Here is a 26,312-nt window from a genome sequence, read left to right as displayed (position 1 = left end):
TTCTTTAGTCATTGTTTTTTTACCTTTGTTACCAGAGTGTGTCATGAAGATGTTTTCCTGACATAAGGAGCTCCGACTGGCTATCTGCCAGTAGACTTGTTAGTGGGTAATGTAATCAAACTGGGCAAATCGGTAGTGGATGGAGCCTTTCCAGTTACCATCTATGATACAGTAAGAGCAGGTGGGAATGTTTTACTGGTGTTATTCAATACGTCTTTAGGGGAATTCAGAAGTCTTGGTCTGGAGACATTATGGGGGCAGTAGAAAGCCACTAGCTATAATTAAGTTAATAGCTCAGTATTGTGGTGCATTATTAGTAAATACAGTAAAAATCTTTGAATCTAATAAATTAATATTAATAGCAGACAAATAGGAGACACATTGGCACAACTTGTTCCAAAAAGCAGCACTTGCAAACTTTGTGTATTTTCACCCATGTGTAGAGACATGCACATCACCGAGGTGAGATAGGATCTTCGTCAGCATTATATGCCCCTAGTAGTCCTCTTAGGTGTGTATCTGCACCTGTACTATAGAGAGTACAAATGATATGCTTTCTAATAGGTGTAAATGTGCATAATTGTTGCCTAAATAGACGCATTTACATGAACTGTGCTATATGAGAAAACCCCATTCCTCCTCACCAGCCATTGCGCTTGTTGTGTACAGAATGCCTGTCACTCTGCATCCGCCATACTGTATTTTGATATGTAGAAGAGCTCCTCTATGTATATTAGGCATCTCTGCAAGGGTTTTGGAGGGTGAGGTTTAAATTCACAGTTCAATCCCCAAATATATGGAAATGCTCTAAAGCCAATGAGGACAGCAGAGGTCAGATGCTGTCAACCCAAATGGTCTTACAATCTACCGGACACCTCAACTTCTTTTACTTGTATTAACTGACCATTGATTGAAACCAAAGGATCCTGAGCAGATGATTGCCTTCAAATCCAGTGTGTCTCTGGGAATCATCATCAGGTTCCGTTCCTGTTTCATGTGTTTATTTACACACCGGAACAAATGCGTGAATGTATTCTTCCTCTCAATTCCAGAGTTGTCGCTAAAAGTATTTTATTTTCTGAGAAGATTTATTCTCGAGAAACTTTGTCACTCAGTGGTTTGTTATAATCAGTTGATTCTGTTTATGTTTGTGTTCATCAGTGAAACCAGTCTACACAAGTCATATTCTGTAAATCCATCCTAAATTTGGTGATTATTTAAAAAAAAAAAAAAAAAAAAGCAGTTTTAGACAATATTAGCCAGCAAAATTCTCAGAATGCTTCAAATGACTGACAATTCCAATGTAGATGTGACCAGAATCTACGAGACTCCAATATGGACTGATATAAAATACTATAAGACATTGGTCCTCATTCAGTATCTGCCATCTGCACATGCGCAGAGTTTGCATTGCGCGGGCACCACAGTGCAATCGCATCTTGTCATGTGATTGACAGCGGTGGCCGTCGGGGGCTGGTGGCGGTATTAAGGGGGATTGGTCCAGACAATGCAAGCCTTTCTGGACCATTTTAGGAGAGGCCGCATGACGTCACACATGGCCGCTGTGTGGGAAAACATGGTGCCAGTTCATCTGCACACACAGCCATGTTGTCTATGCAGGGGGGCTACTGCTAAGCCCGGTGCTTGCGTTGCGTTTGCATTTTTAAATTTGATCGCATCATTGGGTGGCGCTTCTCTTGCTGGGTGGCCCACAGCATGAGAGCTTTTCAGTAACAGATTTTGCAATTTAGCAGAATCTGCTACTGAAGCTGAAGGAGGGCTTCTGACCACAAGCAAGTGCCATTTGGTCCAGGCATGTGTGTTAGCTAAATTGCACAGTGAGTCTGTCGTTTGGCTTTTGGGCTGAGCAGACAGGTGCACTTGTGTGGCCAACTGAAATCATGCAGACGTTTGGGTTTAGTGCACAAGTAAGCATATAAAATATACTAACATTTAAGTCAGCCTGTCATGGTGAATGTATTTACTATATCCGTTATTAATGTGTTATGCTCTCTACCGGCAGGTTATATATGTAAATATTTATGGGTTAAAGCAATAAAAATTGGAATGAATCCTATCAATTAATTAAAAACTGTTAAGACCATGGAGGGATGGGTATGATTTATGTAAAGCGGCTTCGCTGAGTAGGAGACACAGGGTGTGGTGAAACGTATGTCAGTTTACAGTACCATTAAACTTTCAATTAAGATTTTTTTATTATTATTATTCTACTTGTCATTGAGGCCTTGAGCAGTTAGTGGTATCACTGAGCGTATACTTCTGCTTTGATATTTAGCTAGAGTTTTTCCTCTCCTTTCAAACGTATATACAGATGTGTCCTCTTACATCTTTGCTCCATGCGCTACAAGTCGCATTACACAACGCGTGAGTGCCGTGTGACTTGGTAGCGCCAACTGTCTTTTTTTTTTTGTGTGAAAATGCATCTTAAACGCAATTAATGCAATAGGATGCACAATCAGCTTTTGCTGATTAAAATGATATGCAGCATGCCTATAGTCTGTGTGTGACTGCGACTGTATTTGCATGCAAAATGCTATGCTACAGTGTTTTCACGGGAAATACTGTAACATGGCATTTCAGATGCAGATACATTACTTTGCATGGCGCAACTTCAATGGCTGTTTAGCGTGACTGCAGCAAGGATGTAAGATGACACATCTGTATGCTTAGCACTTTCAAGGTGTTACATTTGACTTTTGTATAATTATCAAAACGTACAAGAGAAACCATCAAGTGTATTGTCCTGTATAATGGGTTTTAGACATAGAATAGCAACTGTATATTTTTCTTTTTTATTACTATAGACTCGCGGTATAGACCCAATGTGTGTCTACAAGAGTCTTGCACATCTGTCTGATCCACTTTATCTCTTTCTTCCGTCAGTGTATTCTAGCTGTAGATAGACCTCATTATACTTTTGGATCATTGCCATAGTCTCATATAAAGCAGAAGTCCCCTATCGGCCCGATAGTCTGCTGGAACTCTCTGACTACTATCCGACAGTCTGATTATATTGTAGAAGGTCCCCCAGACGGAATAATGTTCCATATTACCAGACATCTCAGATGTAATACTGCTGTTTGCTTGTATAATATGAAATCATGTGTTGCTTTAACAGACTATAGAGAAATAACCGCAGTTCTGACAAAATTCCATTTATTACAATATACTATTTCTTTCTGGGGTTTTTTATGCGCAAAATATATAGTAAAACATAATAGAAACTGTATCTGGACAAGATAAGCCATGGCGGTAACCTATTTATGAGCCATCATTTTAAGATGGTTTCCGTTCTAATTTCACTGTATAGGTGTGTGCCAGTAACATTTACTATGTAGTATTTTCCCATTTCAATCCTGCTCCCAGCGTTTTTGCTGATCTCACATGTCCATGTAGATGATGATGTGTAAGTGCACATGCTTTGGCTTCATTTTGCAATATTATTATTTTGGGAATGAAGATGTGAGGATCAGACAGGGTTGATGTTTTCAGAAGATACAAGTACAACCCACTGCTATGTTCTCCATGACCGCTATGTACTCTTTGTGACACTTCTTCCTCCGCCGACCCCTAAGTCCCAGGGAGCTGCTCTCACACAGCCTCCTGCGCACAGGGATCTTGCTGAAGATGGGAATACTGGACATGCTTAGGTCCTCCTGCATGGTGAATGGGTTGATACAACCGCTGCACAAACACCGAGCTTCTGGTATGTCAGCTGGGATGCGGTTCTCATCATGGTTTACACTGGAAAGGGCAAACAAGTATAATATTAGTACTGACCACACCGACCAAGAGACCTATGCTGCTGAGCCTCTCCATAGACTAAAGACTTGTGACTTTCCAGACAGTGATATGTTCCTTACATCGCTTTAACATGCAATAATTGCCTACGCACAGCTGAGGCAGGCGGTCTTTTTGTTGGATCCTAGCAAAATATTAGCAGGCTTGTTTTAAGAAAACAACAGAAAAGGAGTGTTCACCTTCACTATAAGCAGCACCAAAACACATTAAGGAGCGGTATACATTTGCTAAATATATTAAGCAACTACAGCAGTGTCAGACTGGGGCATGAAGGGCCCACAGGGTGAAGGCAGTGGCAGGAGCCCATGCCTAAGGGGTGTATTCAGCCACAGAAGCTTGGCCACCCATTATATAGGCCCTTTGGGGTCAATCCTATTAACCGCAATGATATTGCAGGTGCGAATCATCGCGTCAGCGGCCACACTTTATGGCGGCCCCAATTTGCACAAAAGTGCTAGCAGCCCCATAGGACTCCGAACACTTTGGTGCAAATTCAGCCCAAAATCAGTCCACGAAGGGTGCTAGATCTGGTGCCGTTGCCGGTGTTTAATTGCTGCAGCAACGGCACATCGCACCTATCTCGGGTAATATTATTATTTTTTATTATTATTATTATTACATTTTATTTATAGGGCGCCACAAGTGTTTTGCAGCGCCGTACAAAGGACAGTACAGGGAGACAAAACTTAGCATAACAGTAAAGAAATAACAAAAATGGAGTGCAGGTAACAAAGAGCACCACAATTCTCAAAACATAATACAGCTTAGATGTAAGTAGCGAGGGAGTAATCATTGTACTACTTGGGGCTGGCGGCTATAGATAGAGAGGAGCCTTTACCAGTAGGAGAAAAAGCAGGTAAAGATGGTCGCTGAGTGAAATGTGTCGAGAAGAGGGCTTAGACAACAAGAGGAAAGAGGGCCCTACTCTGAAGAGCTAACAATCTAGTGGGGAGGGGCGACAGACAGATGACATGAGGTGCAAGCAAGCAGGAGGAAGCCTGATGGCGGTATGCAAGCAAAGCAGAGATGTTCAAGGCATGGGGCAGGGGGATGGAGGAGCAGCCTAAGGACTAGGTTATGCATTGGAGGGGTACGCTTTGATAAATAGGTGGGTTTTCAGTGCTCGTTTGAAGCTTTGCAAGGTCGGGGAGAGTCTTATGGAGCGGGGGAGCGCATTCCACTGAAGGGGTGCAGCAAAGGGCAAAATCCGGAACTCGTGCATGGGAAGCAGTGACCAAGGCAGAGGAGAGGCGACGGTCATCAGCCGACCGTAGTGGGCGGGAGGGAGTATGAAGGGAGAGGAGGTTGGAGATGTAGGGAGCAGTGGAATTAGAGATGGCCTTGTATGTGAAGGTTAGGAGTTTGAAGAGGATTCTGTAGGGGAATGGGAGCCAGTGTAGATTTTGTCAAAGGTGAGTGGCAGAAGTGAAGCGGCGGGAGAGAGGAAGATGAGCCTAGCTGCGGAGTTGAGGACAGATTGGAGGGGAGCGAGGTGGGAGCAAGTGAGGCCAGTGAGGAGAACATTGGAGTAGTCGAGTCGTGTGATGACCAGTAAGTGGATAAGTCTAGTTGCACTTTGGTAGAGAAATGGCCTGATACGAGCAATGTTGCGTAGCTGGAACCGACAAGATTGCGCCAGAGCTTGGATGTAGGGTGCAATGGAGAGGGAGGAGTCAAGAGTGATGCCCAGGCAGCGGAGTTGGGGAACGGGGGAGATAATAGTGTTGTCAACAGTGATAGAGATATTTGTAGGGGGTGTTGCTCTGGCTGGGGGAAAGATAATGAGTTCAGTTTTGTCCATGTTGAGCTTCAGAGAGCGCTCAGACATCCAGGAGGAGATGGCAGAGAGGCAGCTGGAGACCTGAGAGAGGACAGAGGGGGACAGATCAGGAGAGGAGTGGTAGAGTTGTGTGTCATCAGCATAGAGGTGGTATTGAAGGCCAAAGGAGTTTATGAGTGCACCCATGAAAGAGGTGTACAGGGAGAACAGAAGGGGGCCTAGGACAGAACCCTGAGGGACACCAACAGGAAGGGTGTGAGGTGGTTCCAGAGGCAGTCACAGAGGAGCGGTTAGTGAGGTATGAGGTAGACCAGTCAAGGACGGTGCTAGAGAGGCCAACGTTTTGGAGTGTGCGGAGGAGGAGAGGGTGATCCACGGTGTCAAAGGCAGCAGAGAGGTCCAGAAGGATGAGCAAAGAGAAGTGGGCCTTGGATTTGGCCGAAAGCAGGTCATTGGTGACTTTCATCAGGGCAGTCTCGGTGGAGTGGAGTGGGCGAAAGCCAGATTGTAGTGGATCAAGGATGGAGTGGTCAGAGAGGTAGCTTGTGAGACGGCTGTAGACCAGTCGCTCAAGTAGTTTGGAGGCGAAAGGGAGAAGAGAGATGGGGCGGTAGCTAGTGAGTGATGAAGGGTCGAGGTTGTTTGTTTTGAGAATAGGGGACACCAGAGCATGTTTGAATGGTGAGGGAAAGATAACAGTAGAGAGCGATAGGTTAAAGAGGTGAGCAAGGTGGGAGCAGGCAGTAGGGAGGAGGGAGTGGAGAAGACGGGAGGGGAGGGGGTCCAAGGGGCAGGTTGACCTCATATGATCGACCCCATAGCTTGCAGATAACATGGTTTCTACAGTGCATGCTCTATTCATCCATGTTCCTGCTCTACCAGGTAACTGACCCTTAGTAACATTGTATAATTTGAATCTGAAACCTGTCATTAAAAGAGGAGGTGGGGCCCACTGGGGATTTTCTGGAAACTCTAGGCTACAGTTTAGTTTTAAGCTAGTCTGGTTTCTGGAAGAGACAGCAAACGTTATTTGTGGTATCTTTTGAAGGTGAAGGAATATGAAAAATGTAACATCTATAAAGTTTGACACCTTAAGCTATTAAAAAAAGGTATATATTTAGGATATAAGCACACCCTTATTGTCATATTTATAGATGTTTTTACAGTCTCTCTTGAGATTTTCTTCGCTTTTTAATGCAGAGTGCAGAATTTTAAAAAAGAAAGAAAAAAAAGTGGTTTTTGTTTTTAGATTCATTTAAACCATACACTTATTGTATCAGTTATATAAAAAGAAGAACGGAGTATAATTGATAATGTTGTATCCATGGAAGGTGGTTCTGCAGTAAGTCTGCACCAATCATAGTATGAGGGAAGCAAAACGAACGGAAGGAATGCACTTTGGACTCGTCCTGCATGTTTTATTGTTTAGTATAAAAGGAGTAGTGGAAAAATTGTGATATATTATGGCGTGCAAAGAAGCAAAAAGATAAGGCAACAGTTCCATGTCTCCTCTTACATAGAATATTCCCTCTAAGCAAGTGTGTTTTTCTATTATACAGTTGTAGCGTTTGTCACTACTTCAAGCATCAATTACTGCAATCAGCTAATTATAACGTTGGTCACTAAGTTCTGAAAGCACAGGGAATTATTTATAAAGCACATTATCTTATTCCTGCCATGACTGAGTCTTCAGAGGATTTTCAAGTACCTCAATTAGCAACTGACCCTTCTCCTTGAAAAATGAATGTTAGAAGAGTCTTGACGTGTTGTGTACCGCCTGGCAAAAGATAAAGGACATACAGAATGGATGAAAAGTGTGTGCGATACTTGGAGAGAGAAGAAAGTGACCAAAATAAACCAAGGTGGTGAAAAGTGTTAGGGAGGGGTTGTGGAGATGATGAAAAGTGTACAACTAGGGGTATAGAGTGATGCTTTTGGCCATGTTAAATGTCACCCTAAGATTAGTGGTCATATAAGAGCAATTCTATAATGCAGTACTTGTACAGTGTACTTGCGTGTCCATGTACTGTATACCTCTTTATGCTAGAACAATGATTGCTGGAGTTCTGTGTGAGCTGCTGTATATATCAGCAGGGCATTTCCATTATTCTCTCCTGTAACAGTCAGCTCCTTTATTGATTGGCTATACTACGCAGCTATAGCTTTCCATAATTAGACATTGATGCAGCTTCTAGGTTAGACTGACAGAAAGGGAGCACATCAGTCAGCCACATATAGTAGTGTAGTCAGGGAATGATCTTTTCAGACATAGGAGGTCACTAGTGAGCGACAATATCTAGCACGCACTACTTGGTGATTATAGCGCACAGGCACTAGTGTAGTTCAGACCTTCAAAGAAAATGGTTATGGATAATCGGGATGTTGCAGAATGATGTGGATGCGGAAATTGCCCTGTATCTTTTGAGCAGTTAATAATAAACACACCAGCAGAATGGTCTATTTATCACAGTATAACGCTAACGTAAATTATGATGGTGAGCTTGCAATTGCCATGGCTAGTGTTAAGAAAATTCTCATTGATTTATATAAAGAGTGTGATTCACTAATTTTTCAGCATGTTTGACCTTGAAGTTTAAACCGGCACTAATAAGTGAAAAGCGCGCATATGCATTTACTGTTATTGCCGCTTTAAATTGCGAGGTCAAACCCACTGAGATGCAGTGACTTGCAAAAGCTGGCAATTATACTACACCAACAGTATAGCTGTGCAGGGGTTGGAGCTGGGAATCCTGGCGGTCAGCATATCGACTCCGGGATCCTGACAGCAGAATTCCGTCAGGGTAGGGGGGAGTGCAACAAAGCCCCTTGCAGCGGGCTCGGTGGCTTGCTACGCTCGCCACAGGGTCTATTCCCACTCTATGGGTGTCATGGACACCCACGAGTGGGAATAGTCCGTCAGTCGGCATGCCAACTGTTGGACTGATAAGTGGGCGGGATTCCAGCGTCAGCATGGTGACCGCCGGGATCCCGAGCGCCGGTTATATGACCGTATCCCCTGCATAGATATGCCAGTCCCTGATTATTTATTTCTAATTTATTATTGGAGACTGATTTTGATGCTGCCTAGCAACAGCCACCTTCATATCCCCACCTGTTATTCTAATGCTACCTTCTGAATCATGTACGGCCCATACCTTTTAGGTGTTAAGGTCATTTGGGGCTATCCTTGCCTTGTGTTTCATGTTGTGTGTACTTGTCATATCATCATCCTTTCAATGTACAGCGCTGTGTAATATGTCAGTGCTTTATAACTAAAAAGATAATATTACAGTGATTGTCTTGGCAGTTATTTTTGTAGGTGGTATCACATTTAGAAGTAGTGTACTGTTTGGTACATTTGTGACTGCAATAAATATTAAACAAAAAGTAGTAGTGAGCAAACTCACCTGTACGTCCAGGGGGAAAGGCTTCTCCTGTTAGAAAGCCAGAGCCTCAGGTTTACTTCACATCGGCCACCAGAGGGCTCTGAACCATTTCTTAGCTGATGAACCATCTCCATTAAGCTTTGCTCATATTCCTCCACCAAACTATAATACGGAGAAGGAGCAAAAGAGTTGACTCCAAGCACAGGATCTGGGGAGGTCTTCCCATGGGCTCTGTCCTCCTTTCCTTTGGTGTGACTTTTTTTTCTGTTTTTAGAAGTCTTCACAGTATCTGAGCTGAGGACGTGGGCGAGTAGCAGACAGCTGGCATACAGCAGCAGCTATGAATGTAGGCAATTTCAGATCAGTAAGTGGTATTAAACAACAGTCATTCTCCATGTTTAGGTAAACATTTTGAAGTTGACATAATTATTTTCTGCATTTACAAACTACTCCACTTTTGCACACATCACATTGAAGTGGTCCATAAGAATATTCCCTGTAAGCCCATGTCACGTGGGACGGGGGTTCCATGGCCAGCGTTTACTGCTCCAGGCCTTTTTGCAGGCATCTCGCTATTTACATGTTTGTGGTTTAACTAGACCTTGATTAAGTGGCTGCCCCAATCCCCCCTCCCCAGTAGTGCTGTGTTGGCTGTGACTGCACACTACACAAGTCTGGTGGCTGAGAAGCAGACAGAGACTCCTACCCCACCTTTCCCATTGTAATTGGAAAAGCTGGGCAGCATCATCTACCTGTCTCGCAGCGTTTGCACCACACTGGTCATTCACCAATCACAGTGCAGGAGGGGAGTGAACTATGTTATCCCTCACACACACACCTATCCCATACGTCCCCCTCTGGATCTGCCCCAACCTTGAGCATGAAGCAGACAATGATCTGATGGAGGTGGTTATCAGGAAAACAATGTAGTGGGCAATGGCCCAGGCAAATATTGAAGCATGCTGGCAGAGATGTTTAACTTACACAAAGAACCATTATGTGATCTTTGTGATGTCTCTTTCCAGTGCAGTTAACTGGAGGTCTTGGGTACAGCCACTGCCCTGAGCACCTGCTTTGCCATTTGTAAAATGCAGCTGGATATTCATAGAGATCACTGTTGTTTACTCTTCCACAATGTCCTGCAAACTCCTGAGTTGAAGGCATGCGTCTTGGACTCCAGAGAGAGCAGACATTTCTCCCCGAGAGTACGTAGTTCCTGCAAGGAAGGTGGGCACCTCATTAAGGTGTTTGAGGCATGAACTATGCCCTCACACCCCTGCCATTCGGTGTTTGCTGAGGACTGAGGTTGCTGGTGCTTGATGTGATTGTCATGGCTGGGTGGACGCTGCCGTGAGCGGCGGCTTTGATTCGGGGAAGGGGAGAGGCAGAGACGGGGGGGGGGGGACTGGGTAGAGCTGCGGGCAGACGGGGAGAGCAGCACGACAGCAGCCGCTGCTGTAGCGCTGCTCTCCCCGTCTGTCCGTGGCTCTCTCCCGTCTCCCCTCCCACTTCTCAATTTGACTTTTTTAAAAGTCGGATTGAGATAGCATTGAATAGCCCAGGTCGGATCCATTCCCACAAATGAATGTCGGAATGGATCCGACTTCCATTGAATATGCCCCAAAGTGCCAACCAATCAGCATCTAACTGCCATGTTACAGGCTGTGTTTGAAAAATGACAGCAGCTGATTGGTTGGTACTCTAACTCTCTCCACTTTACCTCTCCAAGGTCTGATACATCTCCCCCCATTATCTCTTATTAATGACAGCGATTGGACAATAGGGAGTATATTTACTAAAGATCGATTTCAGATCAATTAAAATCATTCTTAATCGATGTTGGGCTTACAGTTCTAAAACACACTTTGACTAACATTTAAGAATTAAAATTCCCCCCCAAAAAATCTATTAGTAAATATGCATTTAGCTCTGTAAGCCCAACATCAATTAAGATCGATTTTCATTTATCTGTAATTGATTCAAATTGATTAAAATCAACCTTTAGTAAATATATCCCTAGACCAGCATTTAGTAAAATCCAGAGAATCCCTAGCCCCTTTTTCTTCCCCTAAAACTCCTTCAATGTGGTACTGGGTCAGGAATGCACCTCATGGTAAGGATACCTTTTAGCGGCACAACTGTCATTTATTTTGGGATTTATGATCGAATGTCGCAATTTACCTAGATCCACCACAGATTTAGAAGTAGACAAGATTACACAGCAGGTGTATGATGTCACTAACTGGTAAATGGGGTAACATTTAGCAGGTTTGTAAATGACCCATACAATAGGGGAGATGTCATTTATTTCAAAAGACTCTGCTGGATAAATTAGTTAGAATCTGGTTGCTTTGTGCAACTTCTCTACTGTACCTCTCTCAAAGGCTTGTTACATCTCCCCTGTGTACATACCACTTGAGTAATATGATAGTACTCAAAATTATAGCTTCAACATTTTTGCATTTTTTAAAATAAAATTTTGTATTGATTAACTTCATAAAGTGTTTTGGCAGCTTAATAGGGCTAAAAGTCCAAATTTTTGCAAGACTCTTTCCTGCACTATGGTGTAGATGAATGTGGGGAAGGAACAATGTCAGACTAACCTCAGTGTGCAACTCATAATAAACTAGCAAGTGACATGTTCATATAAACATCCTTCTCACGCGGAAAGCCCAGAAAATAACCATATCTCTTAGCTTATGTCAGATATAGCGCTTCGTTGAGCACTTCCACATACAGTACTTGTATTATAATATACTGTAAGTGAAAGCACTCATTACATGGGTTGGCTGATTAGCCAACGTTCCCACCACAGTGTACAGTGTTCTCATTTGTTGAGTAGAAACTAAAAAAAACTGATCAATTACAGTTCTAAACTTAGCCAATGTAATATAAAATCCATTTTAACTAGCAACAGAATGAGGACATTAAATCATTGCTTGCAGTTGCAGCTCTGGTGATAAAAACAAAGCCTGACCTGCAATGGGATGTACAGGTAAGACATGCTTCTTTGTGACATATGGTGTGATTAGGAAATCCCAATCTACGTAGGCTGTGCTTCACTTGTATTGCCATGAGATGGGAGAAAGATTAGTGTCCTTTAAAGGACATTTCCACACTGACGTACTTAACTAACCTAACCTGCAATGAAGAATCTGGTACACATACAATACACTGGTGTACATTTATGAAAATAAAAAGTTAATCTTGTCCATAACAACCAATAAGATGTTGGCTCTCATGTTTGAAACTCTGATCGCATGTAGCTGTCTTATAGGGTTCAGTATGATTTACCGGCGGGCGATGCGCCGGCCGTCAGTATACCGACAGCTGCATCCCGACCGCCAGAATGCCGTCAGCGGGTTGAGCGCAAAGAGTATCCTTGCGGCCTCGGTCGCTCACCACAGGTTCTATTCCCACTTAATGGGTGTCGTGGACACCCACGAGCAGTAATAGTCCAGTTGCGTCGGTCTTTTAGCTGCCGGCATTGCCAGCTGTCGGTATTCTGGCATCAGTATTCTGAATGCTGGGATCCCGACAGCCGGCAAATTAAACGTGTACTGTCTTATATACCCTCTACAGTAAATATTCAATATCCTCATTACGGCTATTCCACAGCACTACTATATGACAGGGTATTTATTATCTTTCCTATCTGCCCATAGCATATAACCAGCGATACAGCACACCCTGTCTGTGTACAACCTGAAATAGAATGCATTCACATCTAATCAATACAGTGGTAAATCACAACATGCATATATACAAATTCCTACTCACAACCCCTATCCACAAGTAATACTAGCATATGGTGATGACAACTGGCAAACAAAGGCAGACATCCACAGGTAATGCACACATTATGCTCTCTGACTGTGTATAGAGGTACCCAATCAGCAGACTCATCCTGCAGCTCTGATACCTACAGTATGTGTGTCTCCAGAAAACTTACCAGTCTACTTGAGCCAAGCATTGTGTGTTGAGACACTTGCAAATGCAGCTGCAGACTTTGCTCAGGGACTATCCTCAGTGTCAGTGGGGCACGAGCTGCACCTACTTTGAGTCCTTCCAATGGGGCTGGGCCCAATCCAATGTACAGTTGGTTTTCTAAAGGTGCTGAGTACAATGTTAACAAAGGCCCAGCTTGTCCCTTTCTCCTTCTGTTCCTCTTGTTTTTGTCCCTGACTCTACATGCAGGGACTGTGTTTGCAGACTGGGAACGCAGTGCACAGCGGCTCCGTTCTCACACTCAGCACACAGACCAGGCTGATAGGTGCTGTTTGTTTGCTTGTTCTTTAAACTCAGTTGGGACTCAATTCCTCCAATTAATAGTTCAATGGAGAATTGTGAAAATGTGATATTACCAGCTGTAGGAAAGAGCAGAGTATCTCTTTACACAATCTGCTTGGCTGTGACTAATTTAGGAATAGGCATGTATGAAGTTAATGGTTGGCCAGTGAATGCTGTGTGAGAATGTGGTAGAGTGTGTACTGAATACTGGCTGTGGATTTACGATGCAAGTATCAGTGAATGTCTTATACCAGGCATGCCAAACTTCCAGTAGGTTGTGATCACTTTCACATGTCAGAACTAACCGTGATCTACCACACCTGTCATAATTTGTAACAAAAGTGTGTTGAGATAAGCATTCATTAAAAAATTACATATTTAATTGTTACCTAAAAAATGGCACACTGTGCCCCCGAATGTCACAGAAAATGCCACATAATGCCCCCCACATGTCACATATATGCCAGTCAATGCCACTCTCTTGCCTCTTTATATGTGTAAACCTCAGTGCCCCTCATGTCCTTGTATACAAGCCACAGAACCCATTATGCCCTTATATGCCAGACTCTGAACTCCCCTCTCTTGCCTCTGTATATGCCAACCTTAGATTTCCCCTCAAGACTTATTTTACCATCGCTGATGGTATTATTGGTAAGAAGCCGCTGCAGGCAGGCTGGGACAGCAGAGAGCCGGCTGGTGACACACTTGGTAAAGTTACAAATGCCCTCCGATTTCCGGACACCACGTCCAGGATAAGGCAGCCTCCCTACTAGGAACTGTCTAGAGGAATCCCGGACAGGATGGTGATCTACACCTGAGTGCCCCTCGATTGACCAGTCGATTGTGACTGACAACCTTATACATGACTGGCTTAAACTGTTACGGCTGATTACACTCTTTAGGCTTATATACAAACAAGTGCATGTTAATGATACTAGGCAAATAATGGGTGTGGTTCATCAAATCGACAGTGTCTAGGTCGACCACTATAGGTCGACAGTCACTAGGTCGACATGGATAGAAGGTCGACAGGGTTTCTAGGTCGACATGTGCTAGGTCGACAGGTCTAAAGGTCGACATGAGGATTTTTTTTTTTTTTGAGTGTCGTTTTCTTCGTAGAGTGACAGGGATCCCAAATTAGTGCACCGCTTCCCCTCGCATGGCTCGCTTCGCTCGCCATGCTTCGGGCATGGTGCCTTCGCTCCGCTACCGCTTCGCTCGGCACACTTTACCGTTCCAATCGTAGTCCACGTGGATCGTTAAGTATGAAAAAATTCAAAAAAAGATTTTTTTTTGAAAAACTCATGTCGACCTTTAGACCTGTCGACCTAGCACATGTCGACCTAGAAACCCTGTCGACCTTCCATCCATGTCGACCTAGTGACTGTCGACCTATAGTGGTCGACCTAAACATTGTCGACCTAGACACTGTCGATCTTCAGACCGGATCCCGCAAATAATACCTTTTATACAGACAGGCATATACTGCATATGCTACAAATTAGCAGATTTATATATTCTCTACACATACTTTCTTAGCTGCAATATAAAGGCAGCAGTGCACTACCTATGAACAAGCTCTTTATTTAGAGGTAGTAGCAGCAGGTTTGGTGAGCAAAATGTTGGTCATTTATGATAAATACACATTTTCTTTCTATAAATCCTAGTGGTTTCAGTGGAGTTGGAAGATTAAAAAAATGTGAACATGAATATTAAAGTAAATGTCTTTCACATGGTCAGCTATTGCATATGTAGGCTCTGGGCTTTATTTATGAAGAGTCAGGTTGTAAAAAGCACCATTTCAGGTCATGTTTGTGCCCCATGTTTAAAAGGGCAATGCTTTTACTAGCTAGACATGGCTAGTAAAAGCATTACCCTTTAAAATTTCTCTGACGTCCTAGTGGATGCTAAATGTGATTTACTGCGCTTGTGTATATTAGCAGCTCCGTATGTTAAGAAAGCCAAAATGTTTAAAATAAAGGAGCGCTTGTTATAATTAGTACCGCTTATACCTGTAAAAAAATCTGGGTTAATAATATATGTTTACAGCCCCTTTCAGAGGTATTTTGTTTAAGATGTGGAAGTGGAGTATTGAGGATTCCAAATATGATGCGGTCCGGTACCCGTTACGGGTGATGTTCATTCGGAGCAGTCCCGTCCTAACTATCCCTGCTAACCCTACCTTACAAGGCGCTGACTGCGGCTCGCTTCCGGTGCTGGTTTCCTCGCCGCTTGTAAGCGGTACGTGTGCAGATTGCTCTGCCGGGCGTTCAGTGATGACGTGCGGCTGCACCTCCTTCCTCCGTCTCTCTCTCTCCAACGCGTTTCGGGGTTAGACCCCTTTCTCAAGGATGAGGGAGAACGATTTCCTTTTCCTTTTTATTTCTTAATTATTAAAAAAACGTTCAAAAAACTTTATTGTTCGTTCTGTTTAAAACCGGAAGTGGTCATTCCGGAAGTTATGTTTTCAGCGGCAACCATGTTTAAAAGGGCAATGCTTTTACTAGCTAGACATGGCTAGTAAAAGCATTACCCTTTAAAATTTCTCTGACGTCCTAGTGGATGCTGGGAACTCCGTAAGGACCATGGGGGATAGCGGCTCCGCAGGAGACTGGGCACAAAAAGTAAAAGCTTTAGACTAGCTGGTGTGCACTGGCTCCTCCCCCTATGACCCTCCTCCAAGCCTCAGTTAGATTTTTGTGCCCGAACGAGAAGGGTGCAAGCTAGGTGGCTCTCCTGAGCTGCTTAGAAGTAAAAGTTTAAATAGGTTTTTTATTTTCAGTGAGTCCTGCTGGCAACAGGCTCACTGCATCGTGGGACTAAGGGGAGAAGAAGCGAACTCACCTGACTGCAGAGTGGATTGGGCTTCTTGGCTACTGGACATTAGCTCCAGAGGGACGATCACAGGTTCAGCCTGGATGGGTCCCGGAGCCGCGCCGCCGGCCCCCTTACAGAGCCAGAAGAGCGAAGAGGTCCGGAGAAAGCGGCGGCAGAAGACGTTCCTGTCTTCAAATAAGGTAGCGCACAGCACTGCAGCTGTGCGCCTTTGCTCTCAGCACACTTCACACTCCGGTCACTGAGGGTGCAGGGCGCTGGGGGGGAGCGCCCTGAGACGCAATAAAAACGATATAAAAACCTTATATGGCTAAAAAAAATGCATCACATATAGCTCCTGGGCTATATGGATGCATTTATCCCCTGCCAGTTTCCTGAAAAATGCGGGAGAAAAGGCCGCCGTGAAGGGGGCGGAGCCTTTCTCCTCAGCACACAAGCGCCATTTTCTTTCACAGCTCTGCTGGAAGGACGGCTCCCTGACTCTCCCCTGCAGTCCTGCACTACAGAAACAGGGTAAAACAGAGAGGGGGGCACTATTGGCAGCTAATATATAAATACAGCAGCTATAACAGGGAGTAACACTTATATAAGGTTATCCCTGTATATATATATAGCGCTCTGGTGTGTGCTGGCAAACTCTCCCTCTGTCTCCCCAAACCTAGTGGGGTCCTGTCCTCTATCAGAGCATTCCCTGTGTGTGTGCTGGGTGTCGGTACGATTGTGTCGACATGTATGAGGAGGAAAATGATGTGGAAGCAGAGCAATTGCCTGTGTTAGTGATGTCACCCCCTAGGGAGTCGACACCTGACTGGATGGTAGTAATTAAAGAATTACGTGACAATGTCAGCACTTTGCAAAAAAACTGTTGACGACATGAGACAGCCGACAAATCAATTAGTGCCTGTTCAGGCGTCTCAGACACCGTCAGGGGCGCTAAAACGCCCGTTACCTCAGATGGTCGACACAGACCCTGACACGGATACTGAATCCAGTGTCGACGGTGACGAGACGAACGTAATGTCCAGTAGGGCCACACGTTACATGATCACGGCAATGAAGGAGGCATTGAACATTTCTGACACTACAAGTACCACAAAAAAGGGTATTATGTGGGGTGTGAAAAAACTACCAGTGGTTTTTCCTGAGTCAGATGAATTAAATGAGGTGTGTGATAAAGCGTGGGTTTCCCCCGATAAAAAACTGCTGATTTCTAATAAATTATTGGCACTATACCCTTTCCCGCCAGAGGTTAGGGCACGTTGGGAAACACCCCCTAAGGTAGATAAGGCGCTCACACGCTTATCAAAACAAGTGGCGTTACCGTCTCCTGATACGGCCGCTCTCAAGGAACCAGCTGATAGAAGGCTGGAAAATATCTTAAAAGGTATATACACACATACCGGTGTTATACTGTGACCAGCGATCGCCTCAGCCTGGATGTGCAGCGCTGGAGTGGCTTGGTCGGATTCCCTGACTGAAAATATTGATACCCTGGATAGGGACAGTATATTATTAACTATAGAGCATTTAAAGGATGCATTACTATATATGCGAGATGCACAGAGGGATATTTGCACCCTGGCATCTAGAGTAAGTGCGATGTCCATTTCTGCCAGAAGAACGTTATGGACGCGACAGTGGTCAGGTGATGCGGATTCCAAACGACATATGGAAGTATTGCCGTATAAAGGGGAGGAGTTATTTGGGGTCGGTCTATCGGACCTGGTGGCCACAGCAACGGCTGGAAAATCCACCTTTTTACCCCAGGTCACCTCTCAGCAGCTGGGGCTCTGCAAGCAGACTCGGGCACGGTGGGGGGCCGTCTCAAGAATTTCAGCGCGCAGTGGGCTCACTCGCAAGTGGACCCCTGGATCCTGCAGGTAGTATCACAGGGGTACAAATTGGAATTCGAGACGTCCCCCCCTCGCCGGTTCCTGAAGTCTGCTCTACCAACGTCTCCCTCCGACAGGGAGGCAGTATTGGAAGCTATTCACAAGCTGTATTCCCAGCAGGTGATAATCAAGGTACCCCTCCTACAACAGGGAAAGGGGTATTATTCCACGCTGTTTGTGGTACCGAAGCCGGACGGCTCGGTGAGACCAATTTTAAATCTAAAATCTTTGAACACTTACATAAAAAGGTTCAAATTCAAGATGGAGTCACTCAGAGCAGTGATAGCGAACCTGGAAGAAGGGGACTATATGGTATCTCTAGACATCAAGGATGCTTATCTCCATGTCCCAATCTACCCTTCTCACCAAGGGTACCTCAGGTTTGTGGTACAGAACTGTCATTATCAGTTTCAGACGCTGCCGTTTGGATTGTCCACGGCACCACGGGTCTTTACCAAGGTAATGGCCGAAATGATGATTCTTCTTCGAAGAAAAGGCGTATTAATTATCCCTTACTTGGACGATCTCCTGATAAGGGCAAGGTCCAGGGAACAGTTAGAGGTCGGAGTAGCACTATCTCAGGTAGTGCTACGTCAGCACGGGTGGATTCTAAATATCCCAAAATCACAGCTGATTCCAACAACACGTCTACTGTTCCTAGGGATGATTCTGGACACAGAAAAAGGAGAAGGCCAGGGAGATATCCGAGCTAGTCAGGAACCTCCTAAAACCAGGACAAGTGTCAGTGCATCAGTGCACGAGAGTCCTGGGAAAAATGGTGGCTTCTTACGAAGCGATTCCATTCGGAAGATTCCATGCAAGAACTTTTCAGTGGGATCTGCTGGACAAATGGTCCGGATCGCATCTTCAGATGCATCAGCGGATAACCCTATCTCCAAGGACAAGGGTATCTCTCCTGTGGTGGTTACAGAAGGCTCATCTTCTAGAGGGCCGCAGATTCGGCATTCAGGATTGGATGCTGGTAACCACGGATGCCAGCCTGAGAGGCTGGGGAGCAGTCACACAGGGAAGAAATTTCCAGGGCTTGTGGTCAAGCATGGAAACGTCTCTTCACATAAATATCCTAGAGCTAAGGGCCATTTACAATGCCCTAAGTCAAGCAAGGCCTCTGCTTCAGGGTCAACCGGTATTGATCCAGTCGGACAACATCACGGCTGTCGCCCACGTAAACAGACAGGGCGGCACAAGAAGCAGGAGGGCAATGGCAGAAGCTGCAAGGATTCTCCGCTGGGCGGAAAATCATGTGATAGCACTGTCAGCAGTGTTCATTCCGGGAGTGGACAACTGGGAAGCAGACTTCCTCAGCAGACACGACCTCCACCAAGTCTTCCAAGTGATTGTAAACCGTTGGGAAAAACCAAAGGTGGACATGATGGCGTCCCGTCTCAACAAGAAACTGGACAGATATTGCGCCAGGTCAAGGGACCCTCAGGCAATAGCGGTGGACGCTCTGGTAACTCCGTGGGTGTTCCAGTCGGTATATGTGTTCCCTCCTCTTCCTCTCATACCAAAAGTACTGAGAATCATAAGAAGGAGAGGAGTAAGAACGATACTCGTGGCTCCGGATTGGCCAAGAAGAACTTGGTACCCGGAGCTGCAAGAGATGCTCACGGAGGACCCGTGGCCTCTACCTCTAAGGAAGGACCTGCTCCAGCAGGGACCTTGTCTGTTCCAAGACTTACCGCGGCTGCGTTTGACGGCATGGCGGTTGAACGCCGGATCCTGAAGGAAAAAGGCATTCCAGATGAAGTCATCCCTACCCTGATCAAGGCCAGGAAGGATGTAACTGCAAAACATTATCATCGCATTTGGCGAAAATATGTTGCGTGGTGTGAGGCCAAGAAGGCCCCTACGGAGGAATTTCAACTGGGTCGTTTCCTACATTTCCTGCAAGCAGGATTGTCTATGGGCCTAAAATTAGGATCCATTAAGGTTCAAATTTCGGCCCTGTCGATCTTCTTCCAGAAAGAACTGGCTTCAGTGTCTGAAGTTCAGACGTTTGTCAAAGGGGTACTGCATATACAGCCTCCTTTTGTGCCTCCAGTGGCACCTTGGGATCTCAATGTAGTTTTAGGGTTCCTAAAATCACATTGGTTTGAACCACTTGCCACAGTGGATTTGAAATATCTCACATGGAAAGTGGTAATGCTGTTGGCCCTGGCTTCAGCCAGGCGCGTATCAGAATTGTCGGCTTTATCCTATAAAAGCCCTTACCTGATATTTCATTCGGATAGGGCGGAATTGAGGACTCGTCCTCAATTTCTCCCTAAGGTGGTTTCAGCGTTTCACATGAATCAACCTATTGTGGTACCTGTGGCTACTAGGGACTTGGAGGACTCCAAGTTGCTGGACGTAGTCAGGGCCCTGAAAATATATGTTTCCAGGACGGCTGGAGTCAGAAAATCTGACTCGCTGTTTATACTGTATGCACCCAACAAGCTGGGTGCTCCTGCTTCTAAGCAGACGATTGCTCGTTGGATTTGTAGTACAATTCAACTTGCACATTCTGTGGCAGGCCTGCCACAGCCAAAATCTGTAAAAGCCCATTCCACAAGGAAGGTGGGCTCATCTTGGGCGGCTGCCCGAGGGGTCTCGGCTTTACAACTTTGCCGAGCAGCTACTTGGTCAGGGGCAAACACGTTTGCTAAATTCTACAAATTTGATACCCTGGCTGAGGAGGACCTGGAGTTCTCTCATTCGGTGCTGCAGAGTCATCCGCACTCTCCCGCCCGTTTGGGAGCTTTGGTATAATCCCCATGGTCCTTACGGAGTTCCCAGCATCCACTAGGACGTCAGAGAAAATAAGAATTTACTTACCGATAATTCTATTTCTCATAGTCCGTAGTGGATGCTGGGCGCCCATCCCAAGTGCGGATTGTCTGCAATACTTGTATATAGTTATTGTTACAAACAAATCGGGTTGTTTATTGTTGGAAGCCATCTTTTCAGAGGCTCCTACGGTTATCATACTGTTAACTGGGTTCAGATCACGAGTTGTACGGTGTGATTGGTGTGGCTGGTATGAGTCTTACCCGGGATTCAAGATCCTTCCTTATTATGTACGCTCGTCCGGGCACAGTATCTTAACTGAGGCTTGGAGGAAGGTCATAGGGGGAGGAGCCAGTGCACACCAGCTAGTCTAAAGCTTTTACTTTTTGTGCCCAGTCTCCTGCGGAGCCGCTATCCCCCATGGTCCTTACGGAGTTCCCAGCATCCACTACGGACTATGAGAAATAGAATTATCGGTAAGTAAATTCTTATTATCACACACAAACACAATCTGAAATGACGGGTTTTATAACACGACTCTTTATTACTAAACACCCTTGTGCCATATTGCAGGTACCACCTATGCTGCACTGCAAGTGGGGCAGATACAAAATGTGCAGAGAGATTTAGATGTGAGAAAGGCATGTCCAAAGTTAAATCTAAATTGCAGTGAAAAATAAATACAAAGTATTTGTGGGCTACATCCAAAAGCAGCCAGTATTTACCCTGCTTGCAAAAATAATAAATGTATTTGCATCCTTTGCGTTCCAACATGGTTTATCAGATGGCCATCAGGCTTGGCAGATCATATGGGTCTTTTAAAACATACATAGTTCGGCGGGTTGGGATTGAAATGCCTGCAACCAGAATACCGACTGCGGCATCCCGATGTTCAGAATTTCTGAAAAGCGGAAGGTAAGCATACTTACCCAACATGCAGCCTAGCCCTAACCCTCCCTGGTGGTGCCTAAACCTAACACCTTCCCCCCCACAGCTTACCTCTCAGTCCGGCACACGCTTGATCGGGATCCCGATGGTTGGGATTCCAGCTCTGGGCTTGTGACCCTATTCGGGATGCCAGTGCCTGGATTCCACATAGGTACAGTATATCGAATGCTGGGATCCTGACTTGATCCCCATATTTCAGGTGGGAGAATGTGACTAACATGTGAAGACCTTTTATACATAAAGACACCCTGAGACCCTTCATAATGAGCAATTCAACTGTTAATCAAATTGAGGGGTTAAAAAATAAAAAAAATGTGTAAAAAATTCGAAATATCCCGCTGCTACTACGGCCTTATACTGCATAGGGTACATTAACATGGCCCCTTGTGGTCAATGTCAGGACCATGGGAATGCACTATGGGTATAATTCAGACCTGATCACAGCAGCAAATTTGTTCTCTAATGGGCAAAACCATGTGCACTGCAGGAGGAGCAGATATAACATGTGCAGAGAGAGTTAGATTTGGGTGTGGTGTGCTCAAACTGAAATCTAAATTTCAGTTTAAAAATAAAGCAGCCAGTATTTACCCTGCACAGAAACAATATAACCCACCCAAATCTAACTCTTGGCACGTTACATCTGCCACACCTGCAGTGCACATGGTTTTGCCCATTAGAGAACAAGTTTGCTGTTGGGATCAGGTCTGAATTAGGCCCTATATTAAGTATAGAGGGTAAGTTGGGTGACAGTGAGAGAATTGATAAGTTTAGATTCAGCTTGGATAAGAAAATGGGTAGATTCTGAAATATGTAGTGAGCCAGCTGCTTAGTTTGAAGATCTTTAGATACAGGAGAACTGTATGAAGTCATTCTGTGCAGTAATATGATGGAAAGGTATGATAAGCATCCTTAACATAGGCATGTGAGCATCATAAATATATATCATCTACAGATGTGTCTAGCCTCAATACTCCATGCAGCAGGAGATGCCTGGCGCGAGTGCGCCGCTAGGTCCTGTGTAACTCTGCTAGTGTCGGGTGTGACTGAGTCTGCCTACAGCGCATAGTGGAATTTGTTTTGGAAAAAGCTGCAGCAGCTACATTGTAGCACTTCATATACAGATTCTACCCTACGCTAGCAGAGTCTCATGGAACTTGGCACACTGAGAGGAGCTGTTTGGCGTAACTGCAGCAATGATGTATAAGGGCACATCTGTATTTGCTTTTACAAATGGTAATTCACAGGAGTTCTTGAAGGTATGCCACACTGATTTGTCAGAAGCCATACTCTGAGGAAGACTTTGTGTAGGCTTGGAAAAAGAATAGGGGTTAATTGGGGAATATTATTGCACTAATTCAGTAAAAGGGAATACAAGGGCAGCTTGAATTGGACTCTGGAAGTGAAAGTGAACCATTGAAGGGATTTACAGCGAGGAACAATATGAAAGGAGGATTAGTCCAGCCACAGCATTCAGGATGGACTGTAGATGTTGAAGAAGAGAGAAGAAAGGGCTGTATTGTTGGTGCACATGAAGAGAAGTGATCCGGTTATCACATCCACTTAAAATATAACTTTTATTATTATTTCCATAAAAAATAATATGACATGATATACATAAACTACGAGTTTAGGCGAAACATAGAGGTTAAAATTGTTGACATAGACAAGACATACAAAGTGCAATGAAAATTAATAAATGTGATTAAAGATTAAAAAGTGTGTGTCCACTTGTTTATTCTAATGTCCAAATATATATAATGTTTTTCATGCGTTAAGCCAGTAATCCCTTATTATTTCATCCACAATTTGTCTCCCAGCATTAATCTGAGTATTAAATAATGGATAATAATTTTATGGGGACTTGTATCTTATACATTCCAATGGGATATTCACACATTATTAATGTATGTGGACATTGTGATAGTATAGTGGAAGAACAATATCTTGGAGAGTGGCAGTATAATACTGGGTATAGATTCGATTTAGACCAGATATAATGAGACAATTACTATTACGTCCAATTTCAGTGAAGGGTGCTCTAACCACTATTGATTTATCAAGTACACTTATTTAAAGTATTCTTAGAATCGTGCTAGATTGCACTGAAAAAATAAGAATTTACTTACCGATAATTCTATTTCTCGGAGTCCGTAGTGGATGCTGGGGTTCCTGAAAGGACCATGGGGAATAGCGGCTCCGCAGGAGACAGGGCACAAAAAAGTAAAGCTTTACTAGGTCAGGTGGTGTGCACTGGCTCCTCCCCCTATGACCCTCCTCCAGACTCCAGTTAGGTACTGTGCCCGGACGAGCATACACAATAAGGGAGGCATTTTGAATCCCGGGTAAGACTCATACCAGCCACACCAATCACACCGTACAACTTGTGATCTAAACCCAGTTAACAGTATGACAACAGAAAGGGCCTCTTAAAGATGGCTCCTTAACAATAACCCGAATTAGTTAACAATAACTATGTACAAGTATTGCAGATAATCCGCACTTGGGATGGGCGCCCAGCATCCACTACGGACTCCGAGAAATAGAATTATCGGTAAGTAAATTCTTATTTTCTCTATCGTCCTAAGTGGATGCTGGGGTTCCTGAAAGGACCATGGGGATTATACCAAAGCTCCCAAACGGGCGGGAGAGTGCGGATGACTCTGCAGCACCGAATGAGAGAACTCCAGGTCCTCCTTTGCCAGGGTATCAAATTTGTAAAATTTTACAAACGTGTTCTCCCCCGACCACGTAGCTGCTCGGCAGAGTTGTAATGCCGAGACCCCTCGGGCAGCCGCCCAAGATGAGCCCACCTTCCTTGTGGAGTGGGCTTTTACAGTTTTAGGCTGTGGCAGGCCTGCCACAGAATGTGCAAGTTGAATTGTGTTACAAATCCAACGAGCAATCGACTGCTTAGAAGCAGGTGCGCCCAACTTGTTGGGTGCATACAATATAAACAGCGAGTCAGATTTTCTGACTCCAGCCGTCCTTGCAATGTATATTTTTAAGGCTCTGACAACGTCCAACAACTTGGAGTCCTCCAAGTCGCTAGTGGCCGCAGGCACCACAATAGGTTGGTTCAGATGAAATGCTGATACCACTTTAGGGAGAAAATGCGGACGAGTCCGCAGTTCTGCCCTATCCGAATGGAAGATTAGATAAGGACTTTTATAAGATAAAGCCGCCAATTCAGATACTCTCCTGGCAGAGGCCAGGGCTAGTAACATAGTCACTTTCAATGTGAGATATTTCAAATCCACCTTTTTCAATGGTTCAAACCAATGGGATTTGAGGAAATCTAAAACTACATTTAGATCCCACGGTGCCACCGGAGGCACCACAGGAGGCTGTATATGCAGTACTCCCTTGACAAAAGTCTGGACCTCAGGGACAGAGGCCAATTCTTTTTGGAAGAATATTGACAGGGCCGAAATTTGAACCTTAATGGATCCCAATTTGAGACCCATAGATAATCCTGATTGCAGGAAATGTAGGAAACGACCCAGTTGGAATTCCTCCGTCGGAACCCTCCGATCCTCGCACCACGCTACATATTTTCGCCAAATGCGGTGATAATGTTTCACGGTGACTTCCTTCCGTGCCTTAATCAAGGTAGGAATGACTTCTTCTGGAATGCCTTTCCCTTTTAGGATCTGGCGTTCAACCGCCATGCCGTCAAACGCAGCCGCGGTAAGTCTTGAAAAAGACAGGGACCCTGCTGTAGCAGGTCCCTTCTCAGAGGTAGAGGCCACGGTTCGTCCGTGAGCATCTCTTGAAGTTCCGGATACCAAGTCCTTCTCGGCCAATCCGGAACCACTAGTATTGTTCTTACTCTTCTTTGCCGTATGATCTTCAATACCTTTGGTATGAGCGGCAGAGGAGGAAACACATACACTGACTGGTACACCCAAGGAGTTACCAGTGCGTCCACAGCTATTGCCTGTGGATCTCTTGACCTGGCGCAATATTTGTCCAGTTTCTTGTTGAGGCGAGACGCCATCATGTCTACAATTGGTCTTTCCCAACGGTCTATTAACATGTTGAAGACTTCTGGATGTAGACCCCACTCTCCCGGATGAAGATCGTGTCTGCTGAGGAAGTCTGCTTCCCAGTTGTCCACGCCCGGGATGAACACTGCTGACAGTGCTATCACGTGATTCTCCGCCCAGCGAAGAATCTTGGCAGCTTCTGCCATTGCACTCCTGCTTCTTGTGCCGCCCTGCCTGTTTACATGGGCGACCGCCGTGATGTTGTCCGACTGAATCAACACCGGCTTTCCTTGCAGGAGAAGTTCCGCCTGGCTTAGAGCATTGTAGATTGCTCTTAGTTCCAGAATGTTTATGTGAAGAGACTTTTCCAGACTCGTCCATACTCCCTGGAAGTTTCTTCCTTGTGTGACTGCTCCCCAGCCTCTCAGGCTGGCGTCCGTGGTCACCAGGATCCAATCCTGAATGCCGAATCTGCGGCCTTCTAATAGGTGAGCCTTCTGCAACCACCACAGAAGTGACACCCTTGTCTTTGGTGACAGGGTTATTCGCAGGTGCATCTGCAGATGCGACCCTGACCATTTGT

The 26,312-nt window shown here is 44.9% G+C and overlaps 1 protein-coding gene across 2 annotated transcripts in view; it reads right to left on the bottom strand.

Moving 5' to 3' along the window:
- Nucleotides 1-3,160: 3,160 nt before the first annotated feature.
- IL17B (interleukin 17B) overlaps nucleotides 3,161-26,312 on the bottom strand; it is a 36,485-nt gene continuing 13,333 nt past the window's right edge. The window contains exons 1-3 of one of the 2 annotated variants that reach the window (XM_063928044.1): nucleotides 12,941-13,407; nucleotides 9,010-9,326; nucleotides 3,161-3,765 (exon numbers count right to left, since the gene is read on the bottom strand). In XM_063928044.1, coding sequence (XP_063784114.1) covers nucleotides 3,510-3,765; nucleotides 9,010-9,326; nucleotides 12,941-12,961 — 594 coding nt within the window. In that variant the 5' untranslated portion in view covers nucleotides 12,962-13,407 and the 3' untranslated portion in view covers nucleotides 3,161-3,509. Of the gene's footprint in view, nucleotides 3,766-9,009; nucleotides 9,327-12,940; nucleotides 13,408-26,312 lie in introns of those variants that run through there. The other variant, XM_063928043.1, reaches the window with a different exon arrangement.

The sequence above is a fragment of the Pseudophryne corroboree genome, chromosome 6, assembly GCF_028390025.1.
Source record: "Pseudophryne corroboree isolate aPseCor3 chromosome 6, aPseCor3.hap2, whole genome shotgun sequence".
NCBI lineage: Eukaryota > Metazoa > Chordata > Amphibia > Anura > Myobatrachidae > Pseudophryne > Pseudophryne corroboree.
This window is presented reverse-complemented; position numbering and strand designations above follow the sequence as displayed.